This window comes from Elephas maximus, chromosome 3 (assembly GCF_024166365.1).
Source record: "Elephas maximus indicus isolate mEleMax1 chromosome 3, mEleMax1 primary haplotype, whole genome shotgun sequence".
In the NCBI taxonomy this organism is placed as follows: Eukaryota; Metazoa; Chordata; class Mammalia; order Proboscidea; family Elephantidae; genus Elephas; species Elephas maximus.
In genome coordinates, this window is record NC_064821.1 from 174,102,249 (window position 1) to 174,116,384 (window position 14,136).

The 14,136-nt window shown below is 40.9% G+C and overlaps 1 protein-coding gene across 5 annotated transcripts in view; it reads right to left on the minus strand.

The window, feature by feature from the left end:
- Positions 1–249: 249 nt before the first annotated feature.
- Positions 250–14,136, minus strand: part of NTNG1 (netrin G1) — a 416,081-nt gene continuing 402,194 nt past the window's right edge. For all 5 annotated transcript variants that reach the window (XM_049880212.1, XM_049880213.1, XM_049880210.1 and 2 more), the window contains one exon: positions 250–3,039. In XM_049880212.1, the coding sequence (XP_049736169.1) occupies positions 2,801–3,039 (239 nt within the window). In that variant the 3' untranslated portion in view covers positions 250–2,800. The remainder of the gene's footprint in view (positions 3,040–14,136) is intronic.

The window sequence follows — 14,136 nt, forward strand, 5'->3', positions numbered from 1 at the left end:
CCCAAGCTTGTTCTTAAGACACGACATTGTCGATGGAAGCAGCTTTGCAACAGTGCTGAAAAGTCAGCAGATGGATAAAATCCACAGACTTGGGTTTTCCTTCAAAGGAATAGACTCTTAAGAAGAACTCGAGGATCCAGATTAAAAAGAACATTTCATTTCCATTTATTATATACCTAAAAGTGAGCTTTTATTAAAAGCAGATCGCATCACTTCAGGAAATTCAGAAAACTATATCTAAATACACTGAATGAAAGATACTCCTCATCAGTTTAGATTCTTATAGCCTTGTAACGATAAAATGCAGATGAATGTATTTAGATCAAGCCTTCATTAAATTTTAGAATTAGCTTTTGGAATCCCACGTATTGATATGTGCAAGGTTGATTCCTGAGCATTGTGACAAAGCCATGAGCGGATAACGATAAGGTGCATTGTTGCCAGAAATAATGCGGTCTGCCTTTGGTTTGTGCTAATAAAAGTATAAGACAACTTAAATTCCAATTTTAATATCAGAAACCCACCTCATTATCAGTGACCTCAAACTCTGTACGTTATCGGCATTTTCCTACGTATCCTTGGTGAGCTTGAAATATAATTTGCTGTTTACGCTTCTAATGTAAACCTCCAATTTCTGGTTGGCCACTCTGGCACTGAGCCAAAGCTCTAATTTATCTCCATCTTTTCTGATTTCTTACATCAAAAGAGACTGTCGGTTTGAATAACAAACATTCAATCGACTTGGACGTGGGGTGGCAGGCAGCACAGGCATTACCTGTTTACCTTTTATTGCCTTCTTTGAACTGGATTTTCTGGGAAAAAACCAATAAGACATGCTGTTCCTTCGTCTAGTTTTTACCCAGGTTATTTATCTGAAGACTTTTTTTTTTTCCCTCATTTCAGCAAGGAGTGGCAGCTGAGTGAAGAATTCAGGCTGCAGCTAAGCTTCTGACCTAACACTACCACAGGTTATTGCTCTACCAAGTCATGTAAGACTTCACTGTCTTTATGACTCTGGCTTGGGCTGATAATTGGTTTTTCTATTCCAGGAGATTCTGCTGCTAACACATCTGGAGGACAGCAGGCAGTGTGCTAGAAATGGAATATGCACGGGTTTAACCCCTTGGAAACTTTGCAATGTTTCTCCCCCCAACCCGCCTCCCCTTTGCTGTCTCGCACAGTAATTGGCCTAATAAAAGGCAGAAACGAGAATTTATTACACCTTGGACAGTACTTAAAACAAACTTTATTCTCAGGAACAGCAGTTATGTCTACTTGCTGCTGTATATTTTGATAGTTCCTCTAAATACTTAGTCTGAATATATTCAAAGTCAAATTGCTAAATCACTCAAATTCCCTGCTCCTTTCCTGGTTCCCCAGGTTGTCTCTTACGGTACCCAATGTAAACACTGTGTTTGGAAAGATACATAGATCAGCATCCCTAGGGTCACATGGTCACCATCAATCTGTGAAAATAGCATGACTTAAAAATAAAAGTCTCTTAGTACTCTGCCGATAGGCCTTGGCATAAACTTGGCAATCACTTAGGTTTTTTTTTTTTTTTTTTTGCTGTTATAATTTTTCCCAAGTGGAAATAGTCTCATATTTTGCAGAAGTTGTCCAAGCTAGTGAACATCAGTCCATCTTCCTGGGTACTAAATTCATCAGCTGAATGTATTCCGTCCACACAGAAATCAGTAAAGTGAGTGTGAAACTGCTTGGCGGCTGCTCCTTTCATCTTAAGAAATTGCAATACAAATTCCTGAAATCATTAATGCGGGAATTTTTATTCTTTAAATCTTCCAGTGTTAAAGCAACAAGAAAACATTTAGAATGTCCTTTGGTGGAATCTTATTACACTTGTTATATATGTAAACTGATATTCTTTGATGCCAGCACGTTGCCCATACAGAGAAATCTCTGCACAATGAAAGGAAAACAGAACGGAAGAGGACAAAATAAAATGTCAGTCTTTGCTGTTTGGAATTAGATACATTAACAGATTGTCTGGTAACACAAATTGGCAAGAATACAAAAAATCTACATATTACAGTATTTCAAGAAAAATAACTTCATTTGAATACAAAAGGATAGATACACTTTCTTTTTTTCTATAGCCACTCTTGCACAGTGGGCGTGTGCTCACACTGTGGTGTCGCGGTGCTAAGATATACAGCGGTATGACTGGCTTGAGCTTTTTTTCGGGGGGGGGGGGCTGTTACACATGTGCATCACTAACATCAGACAAAGAAATCTTTCACCCAACAATGGTTACAGAGCAACGTTCACTAAAGCACAGGTTGGAAGGGAGTCAGGGACTGAAGCAGGCCAATATGGCGGCTCGTTAACAGATTTCCTTATACCCACAATGCACTGACAGTAATGAACGCTTCTATTTGGTTGGTCCACGCACTGGGCAGAGCGGTACCAGGGCGCACCACGTTAGAGTTGCAAATGTTTCTTGGTTGGTTGATTTGTTTGTTTGTATTTTTGTCTTTCCAGTTTGGGCTGGGTGCGGTCACAGCCTTTCCAATCCACAGTAAACTCTGCAGCTGGCAATGTGATCTGTATTGATAATCTCAACAGCTGCCAACTTCTCTGGAGTCAGAAATTAACAGTCTTGACTCGGCTGTGCTGTCCACAGTTGATAGATATGGCTTAGTTCAGTTAGGCCTTAGTAGTTTGTACACTGTGTTGGAGTGGGGGGTGTCTGGGTGTGTGTTTCCTATATTAGTAGCCAAAGCTTGGGTGGTATTTGCTTCCCCACGGCACAGGCCCGTCCGCTGGCAGGATGTAACACCTAGAACGCCAGCGGGCTGGTTGTCCCCAGCACAGCGGCCAGCAGCAGCAGGAGCAGCAGCGCCGGGGAGCCCTCCCGGGGCGCGCCCTGGCCGGAGCTGTCGCCGCAGCTGCCCGCCTCCTCGCACCGCAGCTTCTCACACAGGATGCCGGTGTACGCCTCCGGGCACTGGCAGCGTATGTTGTTGTGGCACGTCCCTCCGTTCTGGCAGTGCAGGAGCTCGTTGTCGCAGACGTTGGCTGCAGGATGAGGGGGAGGGCGGGGGATGGGGGTGCGGGGAGGAGAAGCAGAATCAATTTAAGTTCATCTGGTACATCATGTTTTCAGCTTTAAAAAAATCTCTATTGATCTCGTGCTCCCCCTCCCTTCCCCACACTAAGCATGTGACTCCAATTTCTAAACCAATGTAGTTTGCTGCCTTTGTTTTCACCATATTAGACCCCTTTCGTATAGTTTTTTTTTTTTTTTTTTTTGCTGCAATCTTGGATATTATCATTGTCCATTTCAGGCCAGCGAACACAAGGTAATGTGATAATCCTGGTTTGGCACTAACTTCCCTTCATGGAACTGGGACCTGTTGTGACCTCCTGGTTTTTAAAGGACAAGTGCCTGATACAAGAATGCAGAGCTTTGAAGCCAAATGAATGGTGATTAAAATGCAAAGCAGTGTTGCTAAAATGACCAGGAATGGCGTGGGCCATTCTCCCTGACTGTGGTCCCAGCCATGGCATGCATGAGGGCCAAAGCCAGCAGGAAAGCGCAAGGATGAAGGGGACAGGAGGTGGTCAAGGCAGCGTGCTCCAGGCAGGCAGCAGCCAGACCCCAGAGAGGAAGCTTCCTTCATCAGAGGAGTTGAGGAAGAGTAGTCGCATTAGGATAGCCTATTAGGATTTTTGCCATCTTGAAAATATGGGGAATCGAGTCCAAGGTTAACTTGGTTTCTGGAAATTAGAAATAAATACAACTGGGGAAACCCTGATTACCAGAATTTCATTGTATCCATCAGTGAATAAAAACCACTTTGTTTAAATCATCACATGCAATTCCAGAGACAAAAATTCATTCCTGATCCTTGTCATGTAACTTTTCCCCTTTAATAATTCCTTATCTTTCCAAAATTCTGGTTATCCTCATTAATTCATGGCTCCTATTACTTTTAGATAATCAAGGTTTCACTGATTTAGCAGAATGTTAAGTAGAACCTAGGGAAATTAAAACAACAACAAAGAGTAAAAGAGCCAAGAACACTTCTCAGCAACAGATGCTGCTAAAGCATTTAAAATATCACTCTAGAAGGGGATTGGGCACAGAGCAGAAAAAGTAGCTTTGTATAAGTACAAAACATTATCATTTAAAAAAAATGTAATGGCCAAGTTCCCCCAGGGGTCAAATTCCCACGTGAATTAAACATATACAAACACACACTCTCTCTCACACACATTAAGTGCAAAGTATTTAAAAAAATAATTCCCACCTTCCAAGTAATAACTAAATAGAATCTTGCCTTGTCCATTATATTCATAATCGTGTTTACAAGTTATGTCACCTTCAAAGGAAGCTTCTTACACACAAGCACGCTAACGCTCTGAGCACAAATTAGCCGAGACAAGATGGTGGTGGTAGATACCCACAAAGCAAATAACAGAGTGCCCTACACACCCACCCACTGCACAGAGGTGTAACTACAGCATGGCAGGTGTTGCACCAACCCTGAGTGTGTGGCACCACAGGGCAGTTTCTATTAACCCAGTACGGCCAGGGGCGCCTATGGCAAGCATTGATATGGCACTCCTGTCCAAATATCTGACATTTTCTTTTAGATAACTGTACCATAATGTCAGCTAAAAAATACAAGTCAAGATTTTTAATCTCTTAATTAACACATTGCTGTCCTTGAGGAAGGATGTTGGGCTGTACCGGGTTAATAGAAACCGCTTAGTGGCGCCTCATGCCCAGAGCCAGTGCAATACCTTAGATACGCCACTGCCTACAGAGGGCCTGTTTTAGCACCTTCCTCAACAATAATTCGCTGACCTCTAGCCCAGTTGTGTTAACGCATTGGTATAATTTTCAAAAGTAGCCACCCTTACTATCTGTAAATGTCAGAAATGAATATCAAGGCCTATTAAATCTTTCAGGCTCAAAATACTGATATACAAGATAGTGTTCCAGGCATTCTAAAGATTATATAAGCGACCTTTCATTGGGTGGCTTAGAAATAATGAATATTAGAACGAAATTATAGTATTTTATGAGTCACGGTTAAAAATGCCAAGATCTGTAGTTGTGAGGGCAAGTCCACAAGTGTGGAGCGGTGAGCCTCATGGTCAGAACTGATAAAAGCCTCCTCCCCCCCTTTTTGTTGTTAATCTGGAAAGCATGTGTAGGTTTTGAGGATTTTGTTTTGCTTACACTTCAGGAAATATCTGTTTAATTGGGGTAACATGGGCTAAACAGATCCAAATAACTGCTTCCATTTAACGTTAAAGATTCTCAGCATTTCTTGTTCCAGGGAGCAGATTGCTGAATGGGACATTTCCTTTCATTTGGGCACTAGAGGTAAGGGAAAAAAAATCTGTTCCATCAATATCAATAATTGCTTGCCTTGAATAATTGAGAAGAAATCAATAGTTAATTAAATATCACTCCTCAAAAAAAAAAAAAGGTGATTTCTCTTCTTGGACCTGAATGTAAATCAGTTGTTGAACAGGGGTTTTCTTTTTTTCAAGAGGCTGGTGATTAACATTTGATGTTGTTCTTAAATTTAAATAGTTAATTTTGATGGTTGTGAGAAATTCAATAAATATCCAAGGAACAGACGTAGCCCAGGATTAATAATCTCATGAGTTAGAGAAATACATTTTCTATAAAATATTAACAGAAAAAAAAGAGAAACCTAGAATATATTTCATTTGTTTAGAATTCACTATAAAACTCATTATTGTATTTTTACGCAAATAACGCCTTCTACTTTTCTTTGTCAGCCCCGCCCTCTGTCCTGGAGGCATTTTCCTAAGTGCGCTATGCTAATTTTTTTCTTTTTACAGCAACACGTTTGTCAGCAAACAAACATAGAAGGAGCCCATTATTTGTGTAAAAATATGGTACATTTGAGCTCATGATTGTGGTATTCCTTTAACAAATAGAGAACTTTACTGGATGCACTGCTGTTTCTAACTGCTGAAATCCTATGCTGGAAGAACATTTAAACCTCACTACTGATCTTACCTGCTGTTCTTAAACTCATGCTCCATCTTCATGTCATTTCGAGCCAAAAATGTGGTGGTTAATGAATAAACTAGGTGGTTAACAAATATCATTGAGATCTTCTTCAGCATATGAAACCTAGTACTAAATACCATGAGGAAAATAAAAGAAATATAAAACATGATCTCTGGGTTCAAATGCAGCTCCAAAAAAAAAAAAAAAAAAAAAACCAAAAAATGTACCTAGGAAGATGAAATATATACTAGAAATGATCAAATATAGTTACATTAAAATGATCTTATTAATTCCATCTAGTTCAACCAACCTCAGTTATGTGCCAGGCGCTCTGCAAGATTTTATGGTTGTAACACTACCTGCTTTAAAGGAGCTCACAGTTTGGTGGAAAACAAACATATACAGGAACAATTATGACACAATATAAAAAGCCTATGAAGGAAGTATTTGCAAACTTCTAGGGCTTATTCTTGGGAAGATTATGGAAGATTATAGGGAAGAGATTATATTTGAACAAAGGAGTAAGTACATCAGGCAGATACTGGTAGAAATGGCATTATGGTTGGGGAGACTATATGAGCAAAATCAAAGGATCGAGAAAAAGCACTGTGCTGATTGTTAAGCAGTTGTCTGTCAGCTCTCAAATCTACCCTTCTGATGTTGAGGCTGAAGCCCAGCAAGTTGTCAACTGGATCCACCAAAAGGGGGCACTAGAGAAAGCGATTTCCTTTTTTTTATTTGATGGCTCTACCTAACAGCCTTATTGCAGCTCTTCATCCCAACGGCAGCATTTGGTTCCCATGCTCAGCTTTATTCAGAACCAGCTTCTTCTCAACTTGCACCATTTGGGCAGCCCCCTCTCTCTAGAGGTTTGAGTTCCAGATCCACAGGGTCCCTGATCAGCATTTTGGAGGTATTACCAGTCACCAGAAACCCAGATGGCGTAGTGGTTAAGAGCTGCACCTGCTAACCAAAAAAACCTTGGCAGTTCGAATCCACCAGGTGCTCCTTGGAAACTCTATGGGGTGGTTCTACTCTGTCCTATAGGGTCACAATGAGTCAAAATCGACTCAACAGCAATGGGTTTGATTTGGTTTTTATCAGCTACCAGAGGTACAGATCCCAGATCTGTGGGGTTTCTCCTCTAAGCTTCTAGTTTCTGATAGCTCTGTCTTCCCTGTAATCCCTCATTCCCAGGGTGATAGCTGCTTACACAGTTACTATCTATGAATTCATTCAGTGTCCTCCTTTCATTTTTACATTTTCAAACATCTGTTTAACCACTTCCTTTAACAAAGTCTCTCTGTTGAAAAACTTATGTGCTTTCACTTTTCTGGCTGGACCCTGATTGAGAGACATATGGAACTCAGCGAATAAAGAATGGACTGGTGTGGTTTGAGTGTAGGACGTGCAGAGAAAATGGAGACTGGAAAGAGGTTGTGGCCTGGTTGTGAAGATTCTGCATAATACACTGTGGAGTTTAAATAATGGGCAACAGGAAGCCATTTAAGACTTATGAGCGGGGTAATGTTTTAACAGGAACAGAAAGGTGAGGATGGACCAGAGGAAAGACAGACTAAAGGCAAGGAGACCAGTTAAATACTTTAGAAAAATAGACTTCAGCCTAGGTTACAGCAATGGGGACAGAGAGGAAGGAACAGATTTGGAAACGGGCTGCATAAGTGAGATTCTGAGGTTTCTCTTCTGGATATTTGAATGCATCATAATGTAATTTATTAAGAATATAGGAGAAAAAGTTTGGTCAGGAAAGGGAGCCTGTTGACTTTGAGGGGTCTGTAGGCTCTTCTACAGTGGTCTTGTTAACTGTTGGAAAAATTAGTTAATGGTTCAGGAGATAGGTCCTATTGGGGATACAGACTTGAAGCAGGAATGGTCGTGGTCATTGTTAGAAAGGATGAAGCAAAAAGAGTAGAAGACTACTGGGGGTGTATACACTAAATAAAATTGAGGACTAAAGATACAACACTGAAGGATATCAGCATTTAAGCCAAAGGAAGAGGAAGAAAGACTATGAAGGATGCTGAGAAGAAATGTCAACAAAATGCAATGATGACATGAAGTCATGAAACTGATCATGGAAGTCTTCCCGCCATGGATAACTATCTAGTTATCTAGGAATAAATAGACCGATTGGAAGACTATGAGAGGAAGACCACTTTGAGGAAGGGCAAGGGAAATTTTCCAAATAATCACTGCATATTCCTGACTGGATCTGACAATGGATTTTGAAATAATTAGAAATGGGATTGGAGAAATTAATATTTAGTGGAGGTCTTTGGATGTCAGTTTAAAACAGTAGTTCTCAAAAGTGGATGATTTTGCCCCCGAGGGGGCAGTCGACAATGTCTGTAGATGTTTTTGGTTATCACAACCTGGAGGCAGAGGGAAGGTGATGCTATTGGCATATAGTGAGTAAAGGCCAGAGGAACAGCTGAACATCCTGCAATGCCCAGGACAATACCCCACAACAAAGAATTATCCATCCCAAAAATGTTAATAATGCTAAGGTTGGGAAACACTTGGTGACAAACCACCAAGTTTTGGGGAAGGAGAGTAACATGATAAAGGAATATTTGAGGAATATCATTCTGGTATTGTGTTGGGTCACATTATAGTTGGAGAGAAGAAATAAATTACTCCTCAATTAATGTTGGAGGTAAAATGATGAAGGCCTGCAGCAGGGAGTCAGCTATAGCAATGAAGATGAGTAGTTACCCCTGACATACACTGAGAAAAGCAGAATGAAGATGCCTTAGTGATTCTAGATGAGGGAGATGATGCATTTTCAGGGCAGAGCTATGGGAATTAGGAATGACTGTAAGTGCTTGTGAGCCGCTCCTTGGAAACCCTATGGGGCAGTTCTACTCTGTCTTACAGAGTCAATATAAGTCAGAATTAATTTGTTGGACACGGGTTTGTTTCTTTTTTTTTTTGGTAATGCTTGAAGTTGAAATATAACTGTGTGTTACCTTTTTGGGGGAGTAATTACAGAATATTGGATCTAATACAGACATTATTATTGCTCACAATTAAAGGATAAAATAAAAGGAACTCAAGTTAACATTTACATGTAATCAGTTCTTCTTTGCTTCCATAGAGATACTAAAATGGGAGCTTTCAGGAAACTTCGGAAAACATCTAGACCAGCTATAGATGAAGAAAAGGAAAGCAATTTAGGGTAGAGCTAGAACTAGAATTTAGATCTCCTAATTTACATAATGGAGCCCTGGTGGTGCAGTGGTTAAGTGACACAGCTGCTAACCAAAAGGTTGGCAGTTCAAATCCACCAGCTACTCCTCAGAAACCTTATGGGGCAGTTCTATTCTGCCCTCTAGGGTCACTATGGGTTGGAATTGACTTGATGGCAATAGATTTGGTTTTTTTGGTTTTAATTTATAGAATATTGCTCTTTACATAAAAGAGCCCTGGCGATGCAGTGGTTAAAGTACTCGGCTGCTAATCAAAAGGTCTCCAGTTCAAATCCACAGGCTGCTCTGCAGGAGAAAGTTGTTGCAGTCTGCTTCTGTAAAGATTTACAGCCTTGCAGACCCTATGGAGCAGTTCTACTCTGCCCTGTGGGGTTGCTATGCGTCAGAATTGTCTCTACAACAGGTTTGGTTTTTGGCTCTACACAGAAAAGAACAGTTAAGGGAAATACAGTAAGCTTTGCTGAATGGTGCTGCGTTCTGTGCTTCTCAAAATGTGGTTGATATGTCCACTTACCAGGGAGACATTAAATAACTCTTCTATAGATTCTCAGTTGTATTGACTAGCTGCTCTGCCTTCATACCACTGTGATTAAGCAGAGGTCTTTGTTGATAGCATTAAATGTCACGTCTGCTAGAGTTCTACCACAGTCTGGCAGAGCTTCCAAATACAGCTCAGCTCATACATAAAATATAATCAGAAATATCAAAGATCTAGTCCCAGCATGGCAAACATGTTGGCATCCATACTGACATTTCCTCTTCCCCTATGCACTGAAGGGGGTCCTGGTGGCACAGTGGCTAAGAGTTATGGCATGCTATTGTTGCTAACCAAAAGGTCGGTAGTTAGAATCTACCAGCTGCTCCTTGGAAACTGTATGGAGTTGTTCTACTCTGTCCTGTAGGGTCTCTATGAGTCAAAATCGACTCCATGGCAATGGGTTTGGTTTTGGGGTATGCATTGAAGAATAGCAACTTAATAATGGCACTCTTTTGCACTGAAGTTCAGAATCCTCAACATAACATTTCAGGCATCCACCACCTATTGTTAGAACTGGCATGAGGGTAAAGACCAGTTTACAATCCCCGGCATTATCTCCATTTCATCTTGCATGCACTTACAGATTAAAAATCCAGCTGGGGATTTCTATCAAATGTGTACCTTTCAGTTATCACTTTCTTTGCCTGGGGCCCTTCTACATGAATTTGCCTCAAACTGAAAACTCTAATGTTTCAGTATTGGGAATGCCTTTAAATGGGGTCACCAAGATAATCTATGGACTTTGGCAGATAAGGTTATAGTATTAATGATAGATTTAAACAGAGTTATGTGGCCAAGAAGGAGCCCCCATTGTGAAGTGGTTAAAGTGATTGGCTGCTAAACAAAATGTTGGTGGTTTGAAACCACCAGTGGTTCTGAGGGAGAAAGATGTGGTGGTCTGCTTTCATAGAGATTTACAGCCTTGGAAACCCTATGGGGTCATTATAAGTCTGAATTGACCCAATGGCAGTGGGCTTAGAGTGGGATGTAGCCAGGAGATGAAGTACAGAATCCTGGTAAAAAGGCTGAAGTCAGCAAAGATGTTTTAATAGCTGTGGTCTCAGTTTTAGGGATCCCATAATACTAGATAAATAAGCTCCCACAGTTGCAGTGAACTTATGAAAATATTCCTAATTTTCACAGTGAAAGAATAGAAATGAACAGAATTTCTTCCTCCCTCTTCCACCTCTACTTATGTTTCGTGTGGCTTGGGTAATGAGAGTTACCAGGATTTTGCTAAATTTTTCAATTCTTTAAATTTTTTTGTGGGTTCTTAAGTTTTAAACTTAAACCTATAGGGTCGCTATGCGTCAGAATTAAACACATTTCTTCCTCCCAAATTGTAATCTATTCTCAAAATGTGAATTACAAGACCTTGATTCCTTTTTTTTTTTCTATAGTCCTTCCTGGAGGGTATGGTCAATCAGACCTAGAGATGGATGCCATGTGTTTGAAGAGGGCATCAGGCAGGACTTAGTGGATTAGTTTTTCTTTTTTTTTTTTTTTAAGCCCTGAAGGGTCACTGATCCCCATTTTGGTCATGATGATCCATTACACTACCAAAGGGATGTTTTCTTTTCTCCGTTTAGTTTTGTTCAAAGCTATACATTTAGGTTCGCCCTGTCCGTGAGCTGCTATGCTCAGGCAATGTTGGGTCTGTATTTATAGACTTAAAAGTTTCTCTATTTGGCTTTGTCTCCTGCACTTCAAGGAATCAATGCTATGCGTTACCATGACAACTCTCCTTGATGGTTGTATTAATAAAGTGACCTCTACCTTCACTACCCGAAACAAGGCCAGGATTGCTGAGGGAAAGGTGTTCCAAATTGTTCCTGTCCTTTTCAAAGAAACGTCAAAGAGCGAATAACCTCCACCAAACAGGCTAATAACAAAGGTATGCGTGATGCATTTGGGTCTGATTTAGGCATTTGAGAACTTGTGGCAAGGAGATGAAGAGCTGTGATTTTGACCCATTTATACAGGTGTTATAGCTGTTACACTAAGTTGTGAGATATAAAGGTGAACCTACAGGTTAGCTCCTGGGGTATGGAAGAAACTTTATAGACTGTTGCCTGGTGGGCATTTCTTTTCTTTTTTGACATTCTTGGTATACTAACTGCATTTTTTGCCATTTTTCCCTCAGTTATGTCTGGCCATGAAAGTTGGAATGGTGCAATGAAAAGAATATTCCACCTCACCAGTTGCTATCAAGTCGACACCAATTCATGGCAACCCCATGTGTGTCAGTCAGTATAAAACTGTGCTCCACAGGATTTTCAATGGCTGATTTTTCAGAAGTAGCTTGCCAGGCCTTTCTTTTGAGGCACCTCTGAATGGAGTCAAACCTCCAACCTTTTGGTTAGCAGCTGAGGACAGTAACTATTTGCACCACCCAGGGACTCCAGAAAGAACATTAAGGGTCCTGAAACCTGGGTTCTAGTTCTGACTAGCCATCAATTTGCTGTAAGGCCTTAACCCAAACCCGTGCAAAGCCTTAGACATACCATAAAACCATTCAGTGACATCCATCCATTCATTTACCCATCATTCAACCAGGCACCATTTTAGGTGATGGGGAAATAGTGGTGAACCAGGCAGACAGTGTAGTTGCATATGTGGAACTTATATTCTAGTGACAGCTGTAAAGTTAGCGAGAGGGTTTGAAGTTGGTATTTCTAAAATTCTTTTGAGCTTAATGATTTCCACAAATATTTTTAATGGCAACCCTATAATTTTAAAGGTCAAAATATTAGGCATTCTTCTTCTTTTTGACCAAATGTGTGATGACGGGTGGACTTCTCTAATATTATGAGCCTTTGATAATGATGCAGATGGCTGTTTTGGGTTGATCTGTTTTTACCTGTCAGTCTTACCTGATGCCCCATACAACAGGGATAGATTTTTCTCCTTGCATGTGCTAAAAGCATGAGGTGGTATGGAGAGAATTAGGCGAAGAACCTGTGATTCAAGTCCTGTCTCTGGTGTTAATGGGCTGAATGAACTTGGGAAAATCACTTAACCTCTTTGTTTCTCTCTTCTCTCACTTCTATGGCAGAGATAATAACACTCATCCTGTTTATCCATCTAACAGTCGGTGGGAGCCTCAAGATGAATTATGTGGAGGTGCTTGGAAAAAATATAAAACACAGACTAATGATAAATTGTTCATGTGTAATACCTTCCTCAATTCCCCCTAATGCTAAAACCCAAGGTAGAAAGCATGGTTATTCCCATCTCTGCCAGAATAATGACTTCATCACTACCTCTCTAATCAAGGTACCTGAAGTGAAAAAGGAAGCAAATGCCCTCCCTCAAAGATAGCATCTGTATATGTCTCCTGCGGGTATAAATCTTGAGAGAGTATGGGGTCAAAACGTGCACTTCTGCAATATTTGTATTCAGCCGCTGTATATTCCACAAAGTCTTGCAAGGTCAGCTTGGAGTGACAGTGCCTGTCTTCTCAAAGGTGACTTGCATACGCCCATTCAATGTGCATTCCCCTGGACAAACTGGAGTATATGAGGTGTGTTTCCAGGGTAGCAAGGAGGAGCTGAGTTCACCAACCTGGTTCTACTGCCCCATTGCCTATCTTTGGTGGGAAGAGTGGGCACATAGGCAAACAACATCTAGACTGAAACCTGGGGGCCATCAAGTGGAAACTCCTTTGCTTTCCTGCTCTTCAACCTACACTCCTGTCTGCATTTATATCCATCTGGAGACAGTAGTGTTGGTGGCATGATCCTTGTGTGACAACATCCAGCCTATGCGGCCTCCATGTAATGAGGCCAAGGAGCAGAGCTGATGGAGCTGTAAGAAACAATGCGGAAGCTGTCAGCTGGGTGGTCAGACATGCCTAGGTAATCAAGTGCAGCAGGTTCTGACCTTAAAGAGCAGCCATTCTATTTTTATCCACCTAATATCAAAGCACCCATGAGGGGAGTGACACTTCCTCTTGTCCAATCAAAGGAAACACCCCTTAAAACAATATGAAAAAAAAACCCTGCTCGTTTTGAAGGCACCTATGTCTGTAGTCTGTAGCATCCCAGTAGCAGAAGAGATGACAGGTGACTCGGATGCAGAAACAAGAGTCATCTGCCAAACATTCCCAACAGGATCAATTTTTGTAACCTGAAAAAAAAGCCTCTGCTGGGTTGAGAAAGAATTAAGTCACTGAGAATCCCACAAGCCCAAGGCAGGGCACCTTTCCCAAAGTGATCATTAATGATGTATTGAAATCCTATTTAGGTTAACGCCTTCAGACACAGACCAGGAAAGGTGCTCATAAAGACGGTGCTGAGAAATCACAGAGTTTCTCATCTGGTATCAGAAAATGCACTTGTCTAGTT